This window comes from Podarcis gaigeae (assembly GCF_964106915.1).
Source record: "Podarcis gaigeae genome assembly, chromosome: 18".
In the NCBI taxonomy this organism is placed as follows: domain Eukaryota; kingdom Metazoa; phylum Chordata; class Lepidosauria; order Squamata; family Lacertidae; genus Podarcis; species Podarcis gaigeae.
In genome coordinates, this window is record NC_139696.1 from 5,633,082 (window position 1) to 5,655,745 (window position 22,664).

General features: G+C 47.4%; 1 protein-coding gene across 4 annotated transcripts in view; it reads left to right on the forward strand.

Annotated features, from left to right (window-relative positions):
• The window catches only part of FBN3 (fibrillin 3), a 171,759-nt gene that overhangs the window by 38,665 nt on the left and 110,430 nt on the right, over positions 1 to 22,664 (forward strand). For all 4 annotated transcript variants that reach the window (XM_083720127.1, XM_083720129.1, XM_083720130.1 and 1 more), the window contains 2 exons: positions 14,156 to 14,353; positions 16,263 to 16,388. In XM_083720127.1, the coding sequence (XP_083576253.1) occupies positions 14,156 to 14,353; positions 16,263 to 16,388 (324 nt within the window). The remainder of the gene's footprint in view (positions 1 to 14,155; positions 14,354 to 16,262; positions 16,389 to 22,664) is intronic.

The window sequence follows — 22,664 nt, forward strand, 5'->3', positions numbered from 1 at the left end:
TTTCAAAGCGCCCTCTCCCTGCCAGCCTCGCTCTCAGCTTCCAGCAACGAAGAACCAACAGTCCCCCACAGATTTCCCCCTCCCGGGGGTATGGTCCGCTCCCTTTGTTGTGGATTCCTCCAAAACCCATATCCCCAGAGTGATGCTCACCTGTCAATCAGCTGTCAATCCCTGGGTGCTGTAAACTGATGCATAAGGATGTTCAGTTCTGTGTAGACTGCGTCTGTTATTCTTTTATTTATTAAGTATTTATGTATTTATTGAGGGTTTCCCCCCAAAAAAGAAAATGTTTACAGTGGTACCTCGGGTTAAGAACTTAATTTGTTCCGGAGGTCCGTACTTAACCTGAAACTGTTCTTAACCTGAAGCACCACTTTAGCTAATGGGGCCTCCTGCTGCTGCCGTGCCGCTGGAGCACGATTTCTGTTCTCAACCTGAAGCAAAGTTCTTAACCTGAAGCACTATTTCTGGGTTAGTAGGGTATGTAACCTGAAGCGTATGTAATCTGAGGTACCACTGTATTTGGTTTTCAGAAGCTTACATTCTGCGCCATCAACAATACCTTTACTTTATTCATCGACTTCCCATCTCACTTCCACCTCCCACGGTGTTCTGTGTTTAATGTTGCATATTTTAATTTATATCTCTCTGCATATTATTAGCCTTCATGTCTTTCTTCGGTTACTTGCATTTCAAATCCAGCTTGCGTTTTCATGCAACTATAATAGTTCTTTAGATATTCTATGACGTTTTGTCATTTTGATCTCAAAATTCTCGGGTTTTGATTGGCGCTAGGACAATTTCTTTTCCGTGGGAGACGTCAAAGGAGAAGAGTACAGCCGTGTCTCAGAAGTCGAACGGAATCCGTTCCGGAAGTACGTTCGACTTCCAAAACGTTCAGAAACCAAGGCGCAGCTTCGGATTGGCTGCAGGAAGCTCCTGCAGCAAATCGGAAGCCCCGCTGGACGTTTGGCTTCCAAAAATAGTTCGCAAACCAGAACACTCACTTCCGGGGTTCGATCATTTGGGAGCTGATTTGTTTGGGAGCTGAGGCATTTGAGATCCAAGGTACGACTATATCTGCTCTGAGGGACTCTCAAGGAGTTGGGAGGTTTTGCCCGTTTCTTAGAAAGGGATGTGGGTGGCACTGTGGGTTAAACCACAGAGCCTTGGCCTTGCCGATCAGAAGGTTGGCGGTTCGAATCCCCGTCATGGGGTGAGCTCCCGTTGCTTGGTCCCTGCTCCTGCCAACCCAGCAGTTCGAAAGCACGTCAAAGTGCAAGTAGATAAACAGGTACCGCTCTGGAAGGAAGGGAAACGGCATTTCCGTGTGCTGCTCTGGTTCGCCGGAAGCGGCTTAGTCCTGCTGGCCACATGACCCGGAAGCTGTATGCCGGCTCCCTCAGCCTATAGAGCGAGATGAGCGCCGCAACCCCAGAGTCAGTCACGACTGGACCTAATGGTCAGGGGTCCCTTTACCTAGAAAGGAAAAGAAGTTTCTGGACTGGGCATTTGGTGCAAACACACACACACAACAACAACAACAACATCCCTCCGTTCCTCTTTGTGTGCTTTTTTAAAAAGCAAAGGCAAATGACTGGCACTTTCCCAATCCCGCCTGTGCCAAATTTCCCCTCCCAAGGACCCTCCATGCCAAACCCACAAAGACCCACACAGTGGGGGATAGACAGAGAGACAGAGAGAGACGTCTTTGTTAAGAGAGGAACTTGGCACTCTGATTGCGGTGCCCACTTCAGAGGCAAATCGCTTAATGAGGAGGGTTGTGTCAGTTCCCACTTGGATCATTTCCTGCCCCTAACAGATACCTTTTTTTGCGTGGTGGGGGAGCTGGAAGAAGGGGGCTGGCTGGCACATCTGTATCGAAGCTGCTGCAGCCACATTTGGGAACCTACCGTATTTTCTGCTCTATAAGACGCAGCAGACCACAAGACGCACCTAGTTTTTGGAGGAGGAAAACAAGAAAAAAAATATTCTGAATCTCAGAAGCCAGAACAGCAAGAGGGATCTCTGCGCAGTGAAAGCAGCGATCCCTCTTGCTGTTCTGGCTTCTGGGATAGCTGCGCAGCCTGCATTCGCTTCATAAGACGCACACACATTTCCCCTTACTTTTTAGGAGGGAAAAAGTGAGTCTTATAGAGCAAAAAATTTGGTAACTGCTTGAGAGCGCAAGGGATCTGGAAGGCAAGGAAGTGGGTCTCGAGGACTTGATGAGGAGGAGGCGTTTGGATTTGATATCCCGCTTTATCACTACCCTAAGGATTCTCAAAGCAGCTAACATTCTCCTTTCCCTTCCTGCCCCACAACAAACACTCTGTGAGGTGAGTGGGGCTGAGAGACTTCAGAGAAGTGTGACTGGCCCAAGATCACCCAGCAGCTGCAGGTGGAGGAGCGGAGACGCGAACCCGGTTCATCAGATTACGAGTCTACCACTCTTAACCACTACACCACACTGGCTCAAATGGCAAATGAAGGCATCATAGCCGTGAGCCTCCATCATCGCCAATTGGTTGGGGCGGGGATTTGGTTGAGAGTCTTTGGAGAGTTGCGGGGAGAAATTTCCTCCATCCAATTTGTACTTCCTGAACCCATGCACAAACTGGAATGTGGCTTCCCTTCGAAACCCACATCCCTCCGAAATTTTTCGCTTCCCCAAGAAGCAGACAACGTCCCCAAGAATGAATGGATGAATCTTTATTTGCACCAGCCATTGGCCATAGCAATAAAATAATAATACGATATACAGTGGTACCTCAGGTTAAGAACTTAATTCATTCTGGAAGTCTGTTCTTAACCTGAAACTGTTCTTAACCTGAAGCACCACTTTAGCTAATGGGGCCTGCTGCTGCCGCCGCGCCGCCGAAGCACGATTTCTGTTCTCATCCTGATGCAAAGTTCTTAACCTGAGGTAATATTTCTGGGTTAGCAGGGTCTGTAACCTGAAGCGTAAGTAACCCAAGGTACCACTGTACAAAGGATAGAAATTTTTGTTGTTTAGTCGTGTCTGACTCTTTGTGACCCCATGGACCAGAGCACACCAGGCACTCCTGTCTTCCACTGCCTCCCGCAGTTTGGTCAAACTCATGCTGGTAGTTTCGAGAACACTGTCCCACCATCTCGTCCTCCGTCATCCCCTTCTCCTTGTGCCCTCCATCTTTCCCAACATCAGGGTCTTTTCCAGGGAGTCTTCTCTTCTCCTGAGGTGGCCAAAGTCTTGGAGATCTCAGCTTCAGGATCTGTCCTTCCAGTGAGCACTCAGGGCTGATTTCCTTCAGAATGGAGAGGTTTGATCTTCTTGCAGTCCATGGGACTCTCAAGAGTCTCCTCCAGCTCCATAATTCTGAAGCATCAATTCTTCGGCGACCAGCCTCCTTTATGGTCCAGCTCTCACTAAGAATAGAAGTAAAAAGTCAATTATATAAAATACATTTTAGGGTTTTGAATCAATAGTCAAATAGTGGATCTTATTCTGATTGCCCCAGCCATAAACCTTGCCACCTTTGCTGTCGCCTTCTCATCTTTATCTGCCAGGAGAAAGGACACTGCGGCAGTGGTTGGGCGACCCGGAATGGACAATAAAAGAGGGGTGATAATCTCATTCCTCAAGTCTTTATAAAGAGTGCAAGCCAGAAGGGCATGCCCCACCGATTCGGGACTGCCATCTCCACAGGGACATAAGCGTTTTCCGTGTGGAATCGTATCTGAGGTCGTATCATAGTGCTTTAAACGTCTGATGCAGAGACCTGGCCGTAGTATAGGGGTCAGCAAACTTTTTCAGCAGGGGGCTGGTCCACTGTCCCTCAGACCTTGTGGGGGGCCGGACTATATTTTGGGGGAAAAAATGAACAAATTCCTATGCCCCACAAATAACCCAGAGATGCGTTTTAAATAAAAGGAGACATTCTACTCATGTAAAAACACGCTGATAACTGGACCGTCCGCGGGCCAGATTGAGAAGGTGATTGGGCCGGATCCGGCCCCTGGGCCTTAGTTTGCCGGCCCATGCCATAGTATGACTAACTCTTCATCCAAGCCTTGCTTCCTAGCATGAAACAAAGGATAAATTCTTTACCACCGGCTTCCTAACACAAGGGTACATTGTTCTTTCTCGGAGTCGAGTGTTATTGTTCAGAAATAGCAGATGCAAATAAGCCCATAAGTGTATCAGCTGAAGGAGCAGATGTGTCAGGCGCTTTGAGAAGTGACTGAAAACACAAACAGGCACTTCAGGAAGTTCATTAAGCGTGTGATTCTGTGAGCTCATAAGTCCGTCTTTCTTGCGTTTTATCAGAGCGAACCGATTGCGAATGATGAAGATGACTAGCTTGGTTCTGTTAACTTCAGTGTGGGTTATTCAGCTAAGCAGTTCTGCTAGTGGAGATACTCACATAGCAGAAGTTAATACAGTGGTACCTTGCAAGACGAATGCCTCGTAAGACAAAAAACTCGCAAGACGAAAGAGTTTTTCGTTTTTTGAGTTGCTTCGCAAGACGAATTTCCCTATGGGCTTGCTTCGCAAGACGAAACGTCTTGCGAGTTTGTTTCCTTTTTCTTAAAACCGTTAATACCCAGGGAATCCGTGCTTCGCAAGATGAAAAAACTCACAGAACGAAAAAGCTCGCAGAACGAATTAATTTCGTCTTGTGAGGTACCACTGTAATAATAATAATAATAGTAATAATAATAATAATAGTATTTCCTTCCTTCCCTACCTTTCTTATTTTCTCCTTCCTTCCTTCCTTCCTTCCTTCCTTCCTTCCTTCCTTCCTTTTCTTTCCTTCCTTCCTTCCTTCCTTCCTTCCTTCCTTCCTTCCTTCTTTCCTTCCTTCCTTCCTTCCTTCCTTCCTTCCTTTTCTTCTTTCCTTCCTTCCTTCCTTCCTTCCTTCCTTCCTTCCTTCCTTCCTTCCTTCTTTCTTTCTTTCTTTCTATCCCACCCATCTGGCTGTGTTTTCCCAGCCACTCTGGGCGGCTTACATAAAAGACAACACAACATCAAACATTTAAAAACAGAGTCTTCTATAAAGGGAACAAACCAACCAATAAATCAATGGAAACTAATAATAATAATAATAATAATAATAATAATAATAGTGTTGTCCCCAGAGTTGCTGAGGAAATGTTGATAAGTGAATCCAGGGCAGGGAACTGGAGGGACAGAGAAACATAAAATTTGTTCATCTCCTGCTAAGGCTGAGACGCATGCACAGGCCACCTCTCTGCTCCCTTACCTCATTGTTCAGGGAATCGCGTTTCCATGTTTTGGTTATTTGTAGAAAGGGAAAATCTGGCCGCCTTCCCTTTGCGGGGCCAGACATTCCGAGGGCTGAAAAAACACCCGAGAGGAAATCGGAGAGCGAGACGCAATCTTGCTGGCTTTTCCGCCGGCTGGATTTACAGTTTCCTGATGGCAAACGGGCACCACTGTGAAACCCAAGCGCCGGCCATGTGGGCAGCATTTCCTGGCATGGCAGCGTTTAAATTTTCGGGGAGTCTGGGGACTAAACACAATTTCTTACGTCTTTATTATTATTATTATTATTAAATTTATTTAATCATTTTTTTCCCCAGTACAAACATCAACCACCAAAAACACATACAACAAGAACCACAACAACACTAATAACACAATTTAACAATTCATATTTGAGTACTGATATACCTATAACTACACCCTTTTAATAATATTTCCCCACCTCTCCCTCCCGCTACTTCCCACCACTGTCTGCCTTTTTTTTAAAATGATATTTATTAAAGTTTCAAAAAAGATTACAAAATTAAGAAAAAGAGAGAAAAAAAGAAACAAAAGATACAAAATACAGAAAAATAAAAACAATGAAAAACAAATCAGTTTTTCCATGTCTTATCTTTCATTTACTTGTTTCCCTGACCTCCTCACACCTCCCTTTTTTGTGTTCCAGTTCAGTTAGTTAATTCAGCAGATCCTTTCCCTCTTTGTTTTAATCTTAATCCTTTATCTTAATATATTATAACTTTACATTCTCACCTATTAATAATCCATTTTTTACATACTCCTCTGTAACATTGCTGCTAAAACCACTTCGCTTCATTCCAACATCATTCTAACATTCATTAATTTTGCAATATTTCTGTAAATAAACTTTAAATTTCTTCCAATCTTCTTCCACCAACTCTTCTCCCTGGTCTCGGATTCTGCCAGTCCTTTCCGCCAGTTCCATATAGTCCATCACCATTCTTCCAGGGTGGGTAGATCTTGTGTCTTCCAATACTTTGCAATGAGTATTCTTGCTGCTGTTGTTGCATACATAAATAAAGTTCTATCCTTCTTTGGCACCAGTTGGCCAACTATGCCCAGGAGAAAGTCCTCTGGTTTCTTCAGAAAAGTATATTTAAATACCTTTTTCATTTCATTATAGATCATCTCCCAGAAAGCCTTAATCCTAGGGCACGTCCACCAAAGGTGAAAGAATGTACCTTCAGTTTCTTTACATTTCCAGCATTTATTTTCGGGCAAATGATAGATTTTTGCAAGCTTGTCCACCTTATCGCTTAAGTATTCCTTCCAGATTTCTTCATATTTATCCATTCTTAATTTGCGCCGATATGCAATTCGTTCGTAGGTAACTAGTCTGTCCATGTGCTCAATGGGAACTTTTTGTGGCTCTTCCAATTCATCAAAACAAGTTTTTTTTGCTTCTGATATGGCATGGTACATCCATTTTTTTTTACCCCTTGTAATCTCCCACGTTTCCGGTATATAATTTAGAACTAAATTCAAATACCCTAAATAACAATTTCTTTTTATTACTCTTGCTATATATATCCTCACCTCACACCAAAATGATCTTATCATCGGGCAGTTAATCATCATATGTACTAAGTTCACATTTTTACTTCCACATTTCCAGCAGTTGTCTGCATTTGTTATTTTCTTCTGGTAAAGTTTTGCTGGTGTCCAATGGACTCTGAATATTATTTCCTGCTGTAGAAGTCTTAGTCTTCGATCTATAGAAGCTATTTCTGTTGATTTTATACTTGACTTCCATATATCATTTGTTAGCTGTGGGTTAAACCACAGAACCTAGGACTTGCTGATCAGAAGGTCGGCGGTTCGAATCCCCGTGACGGGGTGAGCTCCCATTGATCAGTCCCTGTTCCTGCCAACCTAGCAGTTCGAAAGCACTTCAAAGTGCAAGTAGATAAATAGGTACCGCTCCAGCGGGAAGGTAAACAGCGTTTCCGTGTGCTGCTCTGGTTCGCCAGAAGCAGCTTAGTCATGCTGGCCACATGACCCGGAAGCTGTCTGCGTCAAACGCCGGCTCCCTCGGCCAATAAAGCGAGATGAGCGCCACAAGCCCAGAGTCGGCCACAACTGGACCTAATGGTCAGGGGTCCCTTTACCTTTATCTTTACCCCTAACTCTTCACTCCATTTTTGTCTATCATATTCTAAATCATATTTCTTCCTGTTGAGTAGGGTTTTATATAGGGCAAGTGTAGAGTTATTTGTTTTTGTTGCAGAAATTCCCCCCTGAGGAAAGGTTGCAATATTATTTGCATGGGATCGGAGACATTTTTGGCAACGTGCTCTTAGTGGGTACAACACAATCCTGTTTCCATTGGGCCAGATCCAAAGTTTCATCCTACTTAAGAGACAGCCCACTAAAATCAATGATTCAAATAGGTCCGTTAATTTCAATGGTTTGCTACCGAACTAAATAATAATAATAATAATTTTGTTACTTATATGCTGCCCATCTGCCTTTAAAGAATAATAGAATCATAGAATGCTCATCTAGTCCAGGCATAAGCAAACTCCAGCCCTCCAGATGTTTGGGACTACAATTCCCATCATCCGTGACCACTGGCCTGTTAGTTACGGATGATGGGAGTCCAAGTGATCAAAAGGTCGCTGTTCGCCCCCGATGGGGCCCTTTAACTGGGGCTTGCAGGTAGCACACTCCCAATGTAGTTTTCCGGGCTTCTTTGGTGGTCTAATCTCAAAGTCTTGATACGTATATTGATATTCAATCTTATAGAGAATAATCTTTCTTGGCTTAATCTTAAGAGACTGATTTGCTTAGCCTTAAGAGACTGATTCAAAAAGCAGAGACATCACCTTGCCGACAAAGGTCCGTATAGTTAAAGCTATGGTTTTCCCAGTAGTGATGTATGGAAGTGAGAGCTGGACCATAAAGAAGGCTGATCGCCCAAGAATGGATGCTTTTGAATTCTGGTACTGGAGGAGACTCTTGAGAGTCCCATGGACTGCAAGAAGATCAAACCTCTCCTCTCCATTCTGAAGGAAATCAGCCCTGAGTGCTCACTGGAAGGACAGATCCTGAAGCTGAGGTTCCAAGACTTGGGCCACCTCAGGAGAAGAGAAGACTCCCTGGAAAAGACCCTGATGTTGGGAAAGATGGAGGGCACAAGAAGAAAGGGACGACACAGGATGATATGGTGGGACAGTGTTCTCGAAGCTACCAGGATGAGTTTGACCCAACTGCGGGAGGCAGTGGAAGATAGGAGTGCCTGGCGTGCTCTGGTCCAGGGGGTCACGAAGAGGCGGACACGACTAAACAACAACAAGAAGAGACTGATTTGCAGCTGGTTGGGCTGGATGACCTTCAGGGTCCCTTCCAACGCTGCGATTCCCCGGTTCCTGGAAAACGGGGAATATGGGTTAATTCCGAAGAGAGTCAGTGTGGTGTAGTGGTTAAGAGCAGTGGACTCGTAATCTGGTGAACCGGGTTCAATTCCCCACTCCTCCACCTGCAGCTGCTGGGTGACCTTGGGCCAGTCACACTTCTCTGAAGTCTCTCAGCCCCACTCACCTCACGGAGTGTTTGTTGTGGGGGAGGAAGGGAAAGGAGAATGTTAGCCGCTTTGAGACTCCTTCGGGGAGTGATAAAGCGGGATATCAAATCCAATCAGGCTCCGGGAGGGGGGGCGCTCCTTGCCAGGAGGGCAACCTTCCCACAACAGCCTCAGACGGGCCTTCAAGGGCGGCCTGTGCCCCACTGACCTCCTTTCTGCCGGCCGGAGAGCTTGCCAGCCGCATTCCCCAGCTCTGTTTGGAGAGGAAAACCTTCCAGCGCTGTTGTGGGAAAGGAATCCGATTTGAGGGAGGTTTGGCTGGCTGGCCTGCTTGTTTGTTTAAGGAAGGGAAGAAATCCTTTGGACCTCTCTCGTTCTCTCTCGTGCTCTCTCTTTCTCTGAAAAAAACAAACAAAGCCTGGCCAAATGGCATGCAAGGAGGAACAGGGTGAGCCCTAGGCAAGCTGGAGTGGCAGAGATCTGTGCCATTGATGAAACGAGTGCCAATCTCCACCGCGGGCATCTGTCTGAAATGTAGCTCGGTCCTTATTATTATTATTCATTTATTTGATTTATATCCCGCCCGGCATCAAAAGATCCCAGGGCGGTTCGCGAGATAGAAACGCGACTTAAAAGCACAAATAAATAAAATGGAAAGGAGAAGGAGTTCTTGCCAAAGAGGAACGGATAAGTAAGATAATGGACAGGGCAGAACTGGGGGGGAATTAACAGCAGAATTAAGACCATCTAATGAGGAGCGTTTTATGGAAGAATGGATGCCTTTTTCGGACCACCTAGAGCAGGCATCCCCAAACTCGGCCCTCCAGATGTTTTGGGACTACAACTCCCATCATCCCTAGCTAACAGGACCAGCATGAAAACATGCAGAACTGAACTTAAGACCGAAAGAATGATAACCAAAATCGATGGATCTTCCCATCCCTGCCCTAGACTTGATGGTGTTTATAGACGGCTCCTGAAGAAGAAGAAGAAGAAGAAGAAGAAGAAGAAGAAGAAGAAGAAGAAGAAGAAGAAGAAGAAGGAGGAGGAGGAGGAGGAGGAGGAGGAGGAGGAGGAGAAGAGGGAGAAGAAGAAGAAGAAGAAGAAGAAGAAGAAGAAGAAGAAGAAGAAGAAGAAGAAGAAGAAGAGGAGGAGTTTGGATTTGATAGCCCGCTTTATCACTACCCTAAGGAGTCTCAAGAAAGGGACGTGGGTGGTGCTGTGGGTTAAACCACAGAGCCTAGGACTTGCCGATCAGAAGGTCGGCGGTTCGAATCCCCGCGACAGGGTGAGCTTCTGTTGCTCGGTCCCTGCTCCTGCCAACCTAGCAGTTTGAAAGCACGTCAAAGTGCAAGTAGATAAATAGGTACCACTCCGGCGGGAAGGGAAACGGCGTTTCCATGCGCTGCTCTGGTTTGCCAGAAGCGGCTTAGTCCTGCTGGCCACATGACCCGGAAGCTGTACGCTGGCTCCCTCGGCCAATAAAGCGAGATGAGCGCCGCAACCCCAGAGTCGGTCACGACTGGACCTAACGGTCAGGGGTCCCTTTACTTTTACCTTTAAGGAGTCTCAAAGCGGCTAACAATCTCCTTTCCCTTCCTCCCCTACTCTGTGAGATAGGTGAGGCTGAGCGACTTCAGAGATGTGTGACTAGTCCAAAGTCACCCAGCAGCTGCATGTGGAGGAGCGGGGAAGCGAACCTGGTTCACCAGATTTCAAGTCCACTGCTCTTAACCACTACACTGTGTTTTGATTCGGAAACCTAGCTAGCCATTCCTGCCGGAATTGGGGAGCCCATTCCTCTCATTCTACAGCATAGGGTGCTTCTCCCTCAAACAGCGCTACAGTTCCCAGAGCGGTTGAAGCAATCGGCTCACTCTTCCCAGGCAATTTTGGGAACTGAGAGAGATTTCCTGGCAACTCTCAGACCCTTTGTGGACTGCAGTTCCTAGGAGTCTTCAGCAGAGAAGCCGCGATGGTTTAAAGCAGTATGAAACTGCTTTCCGTGTGAGGACAGCGCCGTGAGACGCGTCCCGATCCGGCGCCCGGTTTCCTCGGAAGTAAAGCTTCCCTTGCTCACTGGGGCAAATCTAGCGGGTCAACTTTGGACAGATGAGACCTTCGGAAAGGCGACCTTTGGAGCCGACATGCAAGAATGTGGGGAGGCGGTTCCTTGGGTCCTTCCCACAGCTGTTGGGGAGGCGGACTGCACTCCAAGCATACCTGGGGTCAGAGTCCAGCCCCCCTTGGGTACGGAAGTGGGGTGGGTGCGCAGGAATCACGTCCCCGAGCCTTAATAAAGTTTGATTGGAGCCTCATTAAATCTTTAATCATATGACCCATTAAAATCAGGCCCAGATGCTTCCTGGCACGAGGCCAAAATGGCCTGGCCTGTCTGCTTTAAACTCACAAGCTGCTTTGGCGCTGCTCCCTTCCTAGGCTTGGAAACAAAATCCGAAAAAGATCTATTTTTGGCGATTCCCGACCCCCCTCCCTCCTTCGCACGAGTCTGCTTCTCCCCCTCCCTCCGTCTCTCGCACACTCTGTCTTTCTCTTTTGCACTACTGCGGAGACGTTTTCCTTGCAGTGTGGGGGCTTCCTTTGTGATTGGATGTGGGGGTGGTTCAAATGGTGGGGGGGGCTGAATGAATGGTTGTGTGTGTGTGTGTGTGTGTGTGTGTGTGTGAACGAACTTAAAAATGGAAAGCGTAATGCTGGTGGTCAACAAAAGAGGTTCAAAGACTGTCTCAAGGCAAATCTAAAAAAAATGTAGTATACAGTGGTACCTCGGGTTACAGACGCTTCAGGTTACAGACTCTGCTAACCAAGAAATAGTACCTTGGGTTAAGAACTTTGCTTCAGGATGAGAACAGAAATCGGGCTCCGGCAGCAGCGGGAGGCCCCATTAGCTAAAGTGGTATCTCAGGTTTAGAACAGTTTCAGGTTAAGAACGGACCTCTAGAACAAATTACAATGGTACCTTGGGTTAAATACTTATTTCCCAGCAATTAGTAATAATAATACATTTATATTGTTATGATTAAATATTTTTATTAGGTTTTCAAGAGGAAGCAAATTCATAAAGCAAGTTATCGTTGGAAGTAGGCAGATATAATTATGCTTCCCTCAGTCAGTAAACAAACATACACAGAACTACTCCAACAAATAAACGAATTCATTGAAAACAACCTAAATCCCACCTACAAACTAAACACCCTTTGGTTCTAAGTGGTACCTTGGGTTAAGAACTTAATTCGTTCCGGAGGTACATTCTTAACCTGAAACTATTTAAAATGCATCTCTGGATTATTTTGGGGAGCCTGCGTGGTGTTTTTACATGAAAAGAATGTCTGCTTTTATATAAAATGCATCTCCGGGTTATTTGTGGGGCATAGGGATTCGTTCATTTTTATTTATTTTTCCAAAATATAGTCCAGCCCCCCCCCCCCCCAAGGTCTGAGGGACAGTGGACCGGCCCCCTGCTGAAAAAGTTTGCTGACCCCTGATTTAGGGCTTTCAAGGTCAGCACCGAACACTTTGCATTGTGCTCGGAAACGTACTGGGAACCAATGTAGGTCTTTTGGGAGGGTTGGACTAGATGATGTTTGGAGGTCTCTTCCAATTCTACAATTCTATGAAGCTGCCTTATTCTGAGCCCATGACTCATTACGTCTCTTGAACGCCGCACAGAGTAGCTGGTGCTGGTGCTCCGAAAGATGCATATCTGGAATGGCTTAATCCTTCCTGGTGCCCAGCAGAGACATCACCTTGCCAACAGAGGTCCGTATAGTTAAAGCTATGGTTTCCCCAGTAGTGATGTATGGAAGTGAGAGCTGGACCATCAAGAAGGCTGATCGCCGAAGAATGGATGCTTTTGAATTCTGGTGCTGGAGGAGACTCTTGAGAGTCCCATGGACTGCAAGAAGATCAAACCTCTCCATTCGGAAGGAAATGAGCCCTGAGTGCTCCCTGGAAGGACAGATCCTGAAGCTGAGGCTCCAAGACTTTGGCCACCTCATGAGAAGAGAAGACTCCCTGGAAAAGACCCTGATGTTGGGAAAGATGGAGGGCACAAGGAGAAGGGGACGACAGAGGACGAGATGGTGGGACAGTGTTCTCGAAGCTCCCAGCATGAGTTTGACCAAACTGTGGGAGGCAGTGGAAGACAGGAGTGCCTGGCGTGCTCTGGTCCAGGGGGTCACGAAGAGGCGGACACGACTAAATAACAACAAATCTGCCATTTCCTCTCAGACACTCCTTCCTCAACCATTTCTAAGCCTGTGGTGGGAGAGACACACTATCAGGGTATGTCAAAGCCCAGAAGAGGCATCCCTCTGGAACATCTTTCTCGATTGCTCCACATTCCAAAGCACAGACTCTCTCGCTCAGCACAGGACATTTCATGATGGATGGATAATTCCACCCCCCTGCTCGTTTTAATCACATTTTCTGTTTGGAAGGAGGGGGACACCAACTGTTCCGCATTATGAAAAGATTCCGTTTTAACCTCTCTCTTTTTTGGTAGAATGAGCTAAATGGTTACACATGAAGTTTGGGTCCTAATGAGCTGTAGAGACGTCGTGCGGCTGCAAAATAGGGAAGAGAGCCTCGTCCCACAATCTGTTTCTGATCACTCCGCAATCCCCAGTAGAAAATATTTGGCCTTGTTTGGGTTGTGTGGAAATACATGAGGCCTGTGGAGGAAAAAGGCAGCCGCTCTCATCCCAGCTATGCTTTTGGGTTTCCTGGGGAGAGCTCATACCCTCCGACGTTTCTCCGGCGGAAATAGGCACATCCTAAGGACACAGGTGGAGCTGTGGATTAAACCACAGAGCCTAGGATCAGAAGGTCGGCGGTTCGAATCCCCGCAATGACGGGGTGAGCTCCCGTTGCTCGGTCCCTGCTCCTGCCAACCTAGCAGTTCGAAAGCACATCAAAGTGCTGCCGCATTCTGGATTAATTGCAGTTTCCGGGTCACCTTCAAAGGTAGCCCCATGTAGAGCTCATTGCAGTAGTCCAAGTGGGAGATAACTAGAGCATGAACCACTCTGGCGAGACGGTCTGCGGGCAGGTAGGGTCTCATCCTGCGTACCAGATGGAGCTGGTAGACAGCCGCCCTGGACACAGAATTAACCTGTGCCTCCCTGGACAGCTGTGAGTCCAAAATGACTCCCAGGCTGCACACCTGGTCCTCCAAGGGTTTGTAGCTTGGGGGGTTGTCCTGAATCCTTTGCTGTCGTTCAAGGCTCAGGTGGCCTCAATGGCCTGGAGTGCCTTCCATTGGCTTTTTAAGATATTGATTCAAAATCATAAACATATCCCCTTTCTTGTTCCTCTTCTAGATTACCGCACAGGCCCCTGCTTCAGCCAGGTCAGCAACCAGATGTGCCAAGGGCAACTCAGTGGCATCGTTTGCACCAAGACCATGTGCTGCGCCACCATCGGGCGGGCATGGGGCCACCCCTGCGAGATGTGCCCCGCCCAGCCCCACCCCTGCCGCCGGGGCTTCATCCCTAACATACGCACTGGCGCTTGCCAAGGTAAGTTCCTCCACGACTCCTCCTCGCCCCTACTGGAAGCTCAGAACCATTGCCGTGATTGACGGGGCCTTTTCGGTGGCGGCACCAAAGCTGCTGGACGCTGCCCTTTGGGAAACAGTCCTGCTCAAACAGGCCTTTCGTAGCCGATGAAGTTTCGGGCGGCTTTAACCACTGCTTTTCAAGGGAGATGGAATGAAAAGGACTTCTCTCCTTTGAGCCCAAGAGAGGGTTTTCTTGCTTCTAAAAGTCCTTTGAAGCAGTCGAACCAGGAGCATAAATGTCAAGCGTCCCTTATTTGGCAGGACAGTCCCTTATCCCAGCGCTGTGTCCCGCAGCTGTCCCTTATTGATGATGTCCCTTAAATTTCCCGGGTTTCAAAGGAAGCAGCTCCTCTCCCTCCCTCCCTGCTGGCCAGGGAGGAGGGAGTCTCCAGCTGTGTTGCTTGGCTGCGTTGCTCACCCAATAAGGAGTCTGAGAACGACTGGGGGGTGGAGCTTGCATGCCTTGTGCCGATCAAATCGGCCGCGTTGCCTGGGGACTCGCCTTTGCTCAGCGCTTCCCAGCGGAGAGGTGACGGTGGTTTTCCTTGCTGCATCCCCTTTGCCGGGCTGCTGCGCTGTGGGAACCACCGCTTGGGGCTTCGTTTGGCTGCTGGCTGGGCTTTCTGCCTTTGGCTCGGAGGGGCTCAGGAGTCGAACATACCTGTGCTTGGAAAATCCCTTATTTTGGCTGCTGGTCCCTTATTTTCGAGGCTGCTGGTCCCTTATTTTCAAATCTGTAAGTTTACAGCTATGACCAGGAGTCCCCAAAAACAAGAAAATGAGCTGGTTTTTTTTGCTGATTTGATGTCACACAAAAGCAGACGAGCAGCTACACAGCACAGTTTACCTCTCCTGGGCCGGTTCACTCCAGCAGCGATTCCTCTGTAGCCTGGATTCAGCATGCGCACCTGTAATTTCCGGCTTCTGCACAGACGTGACCTCCGGTGCCTGCACAGGCACAATTTCCGGCGCTGCAGAAACGAGTCGTCATGCTGTGCCGGTTTAGTGCAGTGCGCGGGGACTCGCCGACCGGGCGGCTCAGTTCGGGTGTGGCTTGTGGGCTTGTTAAACGACACCAAGGGCCGCTTATGGTCCATGGGCCTTAGGTTGCTCAGAGGGTGGGAGAGAAGAAGAAGAAGAGTTTGATATCCCGCTTTATCACTACCCTAAGGAGACTCAAGGGATGCGGGTGGCACTGTGGGTTAAACCACAGAGCCTAGGGCTAGCCGATCAGAAGGTCAGCGGTTTGAATCCCCGCAATGGGGTGAGCTCCCATTGCTCAGTCCCTGCTCCTGCCAACCTAGCAGTTCAAAAGGACGTCAAAGTGCAAGTAGATAAATAGGTACCACTCCAGCGGGAAGGTAAACGGTGTTTCCGTGCGCTGCTCTGGTTCGCCAGAAGCGGCTTAGTCATGCTGGCCACGTGACCCGGAAGCTGTACGGCCAGGAAAGCGAGATGAGCACCGCAACCCCAGAGCCGGTCACAACTGGACCTAATGGTCAGGGGTTCCTTTACCTTTAAGGAGTCTCAAAGCAGCTAACATTCTCCTTTCCCTTCCTCCCCCACAACGAACACTCTGTGAGGTGAGTGAGGTTGAGAGACTTCAGAGAAGTGTGACTGGCCCAAGGTCACCCAGCAGCTGCATGTGGAGGAGCGGGGAAGCGAACCCGGTTCACCAGATTACGAGTCCACCGCTCTTAACCACTACACCACACTGGGAGGTCCGTCACAGATAGCGTTCTGAACGATGGTTTGTGCAAACCAGGGTTTACTGTGCCGCAGAGTGCTGACCTGGCAAAATGAAGATGACTTTTCCCTTCAGCGTTCCCAACTGTCTTCATTTGTGTCTCCTCACTTCCGCCCTGCAGATGTGGACGAATGCCAGGCAATCCCCGGGCTATGCCAAGGAGGAAACTGCCTCAACACGGTGGGGTCCTACGAATGCAAGTGCCCAGTTGGCCACAAGCAGAGCGAGACGAGCCACAAGTGCGAAGGTGAGAAAAAGGGGCCTGAAATTTCTGAAGGAGAAACGTGTGGGAATGTTCAGGGTGGCAGGAGAGGATATATTGCTTATTAATATCCTTCCTAACTTGTGGCGCTGTGGGTTAAACCACAGAGCCTAGGACTTGCCGATCAGAAGGTCGGCGGTTCGAATCCCCGCGACGGGCTGAGCTCCCGTTGCTCAGTCCCTGCTCCTGCCAACCTAGCAGTTCGAAAGCACGTCAAAGTGCAAGTAGATAAATAGGTACCACTCCAGCGGGAAGGTAAACGGCGTTTCCGTGCGCTGCTCTGGTTCGCTAGAAGCGGCTTAGTCCTGCTGGTCACATGACCTGGAAGCTGTACGCCGGCTCCCTTGGCTAATAAAGCGAGATGAGCGCCGCAACCCCAGAGTCGGCCACGACTGGACCTAATGGTCAGGGGTCCCTTTACCTTTTTAATTTCCTTCCTAACTTGTGCTAGCAAGTTCCTTTACTTAGCAGAGTCTACATTCCCCTTCTCACGCATAGCAGATAGCTGGTCGCAGGCTCGTTTGAGCCTCTCGCTATGATACAACTCAGCCTGTCCCAGAGTGAATTGTACGTTACTGGTAAATTCTCTTTAAAAAGGTAATGGTAAAGGACCCCTGACAGTTAAGTCCAGTCGCGGACGACTCTGGGGTTGTGGTGCTCATCTTGCTTTGCGGGCCGAGGGACCTGGCGTTTGTCCGCAGACAGTTTTTCCAGTGAGGCCTCCCAAAAAAATTGGTTGTAATTTTTAAAAAGGGCTGTAATCCAAGAAAAGGGACAAGCACTTCCGGGTTTGATGTGGTTGTAATCCAGAACGGTTGTAATCCAAAGCGGTTGCAAACCAGTGGTACCTTGGTTCTCAAACTTAATCCGTTCCGGAAGTCCGTTCCAAAAGCAAAGCGTTCCAAAACCAAGGCACGCTTTCCCATAGAAAGTAATGCAAAACGGACGAATCCGTTCCAGACTTTTAAAAAACAAGCCTTAAACCAGCAATTTAACATGAATTTTACTATCTAAAATTTTATCGCTGATCCATAAAATGAAAGCGATAAGCAATGCACTGCAGTCACACAATAAGTCAGTAGCTGAACTGGGTTCTACACAGTCACAAAAACAAAAAGAGCCGCAGAAACAGAAAAGCATAATAAATAGCAAAAACAGACAGACCTCCGCGTAACACTCAAAACGGAAGCATTGACGCTCAAAACGGAGCATGTTCGGCTTCCGAAAAATGTTCGCAAACCGGATCACTTACAGTGGTACCTCGGGTTAAGGACTTAATTCATTCCGAAGGTCCGTTCTTAACCTGAAACTGCTCTTAACCTGAAGCACCACCTTAGCTCATGGGGCCTCCCGCTGCTGCCGGAGCCCGATTTCTGTTCTTATCCTGAAGCAATGTTCTTAACCTGAAGCACTATTTCTGGGTTAGCAGAGTCTGTAACCTGAAGCGTATGTAACCCGAGGTACCACTGTACTTCCGGGTTTGCGGTGTTTGGCTTCCGAGTTGTTTGAGTACCAAGGCGTTTGAGAACCAAGGTACCCCTGTACTGCAGTGAATATTTCCAGCCTTCCGCAAAGCTCATATCCGCCCCCGCCCTCTCCCCTTTATGAGAGAAGGCTTTCCAGGGTGTGTTGAGAGCAGGAGGGGGGGGAAATGTCGCAGATTCCCAGATGTGCTGCGGTTGGACTTCCTTCCCCATCAGGTTCAGCTGCGGCGTCTCTCCCAGAAAAAGGCATTTTTGCTCCCCAAAGGGCTTGTTTAACGCTCTGGAATGTGTCAGCAAAAAGAATATTCGTTCCAGAGGTCCGTTCTTAACCTTGAATTCGGATTCTGTCTTCTGCGGCGTCAGCTACCCTTCCCAGTTTAATAATATTAATAATAATAATAAATTTTATTTATACCCCGCCCTCCCAGGGTGGCTAACACCAGATATAAAAGAATTGATTGAAATACAGTGGTACCTCGGGTTAAGTACTTAATTTGTTCAGGAGGTCTGTTCTTAACCTGAAACTGTTCTTAACCTGAAGCACCACTTTAGCTAATGGGACTTCCTGCTGCCGCCGCACGATTTCTGTTCTTATCCTGAAGCAAAGTTCTTAACCCAAGGTACTATTTCTGGGTTAGCAGAGGCTGTAACCTGAAGCGTATGTAACCCGAGGTACCACTGTACTGTTTAAACAAGCCAGAAGCCAATTAATTAAGCCCTTATTGGTAAATATACCCGGGAACGCCGATATATTTCATCTCAAGCCTCTCCCTGAAGGTATGAAAAACGATATAATGCTGGCCATGGCAAAATTTCTCTTGGAGGTAGCAAGAATTAGAAGTCAACATGTCTCGGAGAAAAACACAGGGACTGCCCAGTAATATCTTTTCTGCTGTACTTTGCTTTCAAATTTCTTTCGCGGGCTTTTGGACCACAATGAAGAATGTTTGTTTGCGTTTGCCAGGCTTTCTCTTCCTCAGCAGTTGGAATGTTTATGAATATTCTGTGGCATCAGAGGCAGAAATGTCTAAGGCAGGGGCTGGGTTTTTTTTGCAGTCAATGTTTTATAATTTTTGCAAGGTTTGAACATTCTGAAGGGGAATTCTGTGTTGTGCAAATAGCTACACAATTGGCCTTGCTTTATAATAATTATTATTATTATTATTATTATTTTTATTTATTTATTTATTTATTTATTTATTTATTTATTTTTACCCCGCCCATCTGGCTGGGCTTCCCCAGCCACTCTGGGCGGCTTCCAAAAGAATATTAAAATACTGTGATACATCAAACATTAAAAGCTTCCCTAAACAGGGCTGCCTTCAGATGTCTTCTAAAAGTCTGGTAGTTGTTGTTCTCTTTGACATCTGGTGGGAGGGCGTTCCACAGGGAGGGTGCCACCACCGAGAAGGCTCTCTGTAGCCTCACTTCTTGCAATGAGGGAACCGCCAGAAGACCTTTGGTGATGGACCTCAGTGTCTGGGCAGAACGATGTGGGTGGAGACGCTCCTTCAGATATACTGGACCGAGGCCATTTAGGGCTTTAAAGGTCAGCACCAACACTTTGAATTGTGCTCGGAAACGTACTTTTCTGGGTCTGCTGATTTATGTAAGTTCCCTGAAAGCAAAGTTGGAGGAAGATGAAATCCTAGCAATTCTGGGAGCTTTTGTGAAGAGGTAGCGTCACCAGCTTATCCTCCCTGGCTCCCTTTCGGAGGTTGTTCCTTTCTTCCTTTCATAGAATCATAGAATCATAGAGTTGCAAGAGACCACAAGGGCCATCGAGTCCAACCCCCTGCCAAGCAGGAAACACCATCAGAGCACTCCTGACATATGGTTGTCAAGCCTCTGCTTAAAGACCTCCAAAGGAGGAGACTCCACCACACTCCTTGACAGCAAATTCCACTGTCCAACAGCTCTTACTGTCAGGAAGTTCTTCCTAATGTTGAGGTGGAATCTTCTTTCTTGTAGTTTGGATCCATTGCTCCGTATCCGCTTCAATGGGCCTTTCTTGGCTCGGCTTTGTGGTTTGCAAAGCTCAAAACAAAACCCACCCCAAGACAAAACCCCAGACCCTTCCACGCTTGCTTTGGCCCCAAAGAAGCGAATCTGGGTTCCAAAGTCAACGTCTCGCCTTCAATCCCATCATTGTGTGGGAGCCCAAAAGCACCGAGTTTTTAAGAGAGACTTGGAACGCAACTGGCAGGACCTTTTTGAAATACCGTATTTTTTGCTCTATAAGACTCACCTTTTCCCTCCTAAAAAGTAAGGGGAAATGTGTGTGCGTCTTATGGAGCGAATGCAGGCTGCGCAGCTATCCCAGAAGCCAGAACAGAAGAAGAAGAAGAAGAGTTTGGATTTGATATCCCGCCTTTCACTCCCTTTAAGGAGTCTCAAAGCGGCTAACAATCTCCTTTCCCTTCTTCCCCCACAACAAACACTCTGTGAGGTGAGTGGGGCTGAGAGACTTCAGAGAAGTGTGACTGGCCCAAGGTCACCCAGCAGCTGCATGTGGAGGAGCGGAGACGCGAACCCGGTTCCCCAGGATTACAAGACTACCGCTCTTAACCACTACACCACACTGGCTCTCAACAGCAAGAGGGATTGCTGCTTTCACTGCACAGCGATCCCTCTTGCTGTTCTGGCTTCTGAGATTCAGAATATTTTTTCTCTCATTTTCCCCCTCCGAAAACTAGGTGCGTCTTGTGGTGTGGTGCGTCTTATAGAGCAAAAAATTCGGTAGCAGCTACAACCAGAGAAGCCAAATGATTATTGTTTGTGGAATAATGGAAGCCTTTTTTCGGATTCCTTCAGGATGAGAACAGAAATTGTGCTCCGGCGGCAGCAGGAGGCCCCATTAGCTAAAGTGGTGCTTCAGGTTAAGAACAGTTTCAGGTTAAGTACGGACCTCCGGAATGAATTAAGTACTTAACCCAAGGTACCACTATATGCAGAAATTTATCTTGCAGACAGCTCTGAGATCCATGGCTATAGAGTGGCATTACAAAATTAATAAGTGAATGCAGTCGTACAGTGGTACCTCAGGTTACATACGCTTCAGGTTACAGACTCCACTAACCCAGAAATAGTACCTCGGGTTAAGAACTTTGCTTCAGGATGAGAACAGAAATCTGGCTCTGGCGGTGCTGCGGCAGCAGGAGGCCCCATTAGCTAATGTGGTGCTTCAGGTTAAGAACAGTTTCAGGTTAAGAACGGACTTCCGGAATGAATCAAGTACTTAACCCGAGGTACCACTGTATCTTGGTTCTCAAATTTAATCCGTTCCAGGAGTCCGTTTGACTCCTGAAACGGTTCAAAAACCAAGGTGTGGCTTCCGATTGGCCGCCGGACATTCAGCTTCCAAAAAACGTTTGCAAACTGGAACACTCACTTCCGGGTTTGCGGCGTCCGGGAGCCGATTTGTGCGGCGACTAAGGCGTTTGACTACCGAGGTACGACTGTGAATATTAAATCGGCAAAATGCAGCAGAAGACAATATTTGCCAAATATTGGGGAGGGCTGTTCTGTTTCCTAGGGAAACCAACTCACCCATTCAGGGAGCCCACCAAACCCAGTAAAGCCTTGGAACTGGGTTTGGAGAGACCGGCTGATCGCTGAATGGGATACAGCTGCAGGCAGCCTGGGGAACCTCAACATCCACCATGGGGCTTGCCCATAAAAAGGGAGTTTGCGGTGATCTCAGAGGTTTCCAGGAACCCTCTCCTTCGTGGGGGTTTGTGGGCGAGGTGTGACTATCGCTGGGAGTTGGGTGAGAGCCAAGGTGGACGGGTGCAGCCCTGGGCAAGAGCCAGGAGGCCGAGAGGGGTGTCTGGAGGAGAAGGAGCTGAAAAGAGTCTGTCAAAGAATCAAACGAGTTGGACGGGACCATGTCAAGGAGTGAGAAGTGAAGCTACAGGGGACCAGGCAGAGGAACAGCCCTCCCATCAGATGTCAAGGAGATAAAGAACTACAGTGGTACCTCAGGTTAAGTACAGTGGTACCTCGGGTTACATACGCTTCAAGTTACATACGCTTCAGGTTACAGACACCGCTAACCCAGAAATAGTGCTTCAGGTTAAGAACTTTGCTTCAGGATGAGAACAAAAATTGTGCTCCAGCGGTGCGGCGGCAGCTGGAGGCCCCATTAGCTAAAGTGGTGCTTCAGGTTAAGAAGAGTTTCAGGTTAAGAACGGACCCTCGGAACGACTTAAGTACTTAACCCGAGGTACCACTGTACTTATTTCATTCTGGATGTCTGTTCTTAACCTGAAAATGTTCTTAACCTGAAGCACCACTTTAGCTAATGGGGCCTCCTGCTGCTACTGTGCCATTGGAGCATGATTTCTGTTCTCATCCTGAAGCAAAGTTCTTAACCCGAGGTAATATTTATGGGTTAGCGGAGTCTGTAACCTGAAGCGTATGTAACCTGAAGCATCTGTAACCCGAGGTACCACTGTATGCAACTTCTAGAAGACATCTGAAGGCAGCCCTGTATCAGGAAGGTGTTTTTTTTAATTAACATATGTATTCATTATCATATTACATTAGAGAGCATATTATAATATAATTTCCAACATGCACACAAAGTTTATAGACCAAATTAATGTACCTAGGGAAAGAAAATAAAAAAAGAAAATAAAAGAAAAAACAAAGACATAAAGCCATTTCAAAATAATATTTCTACCAACACCATGTACTTCCTCTCAATCTCGTTGTATATTCTTTTTTTACAAATGAATGTACTCTTATTATTGTATATATCTTTAAATTTTATCTA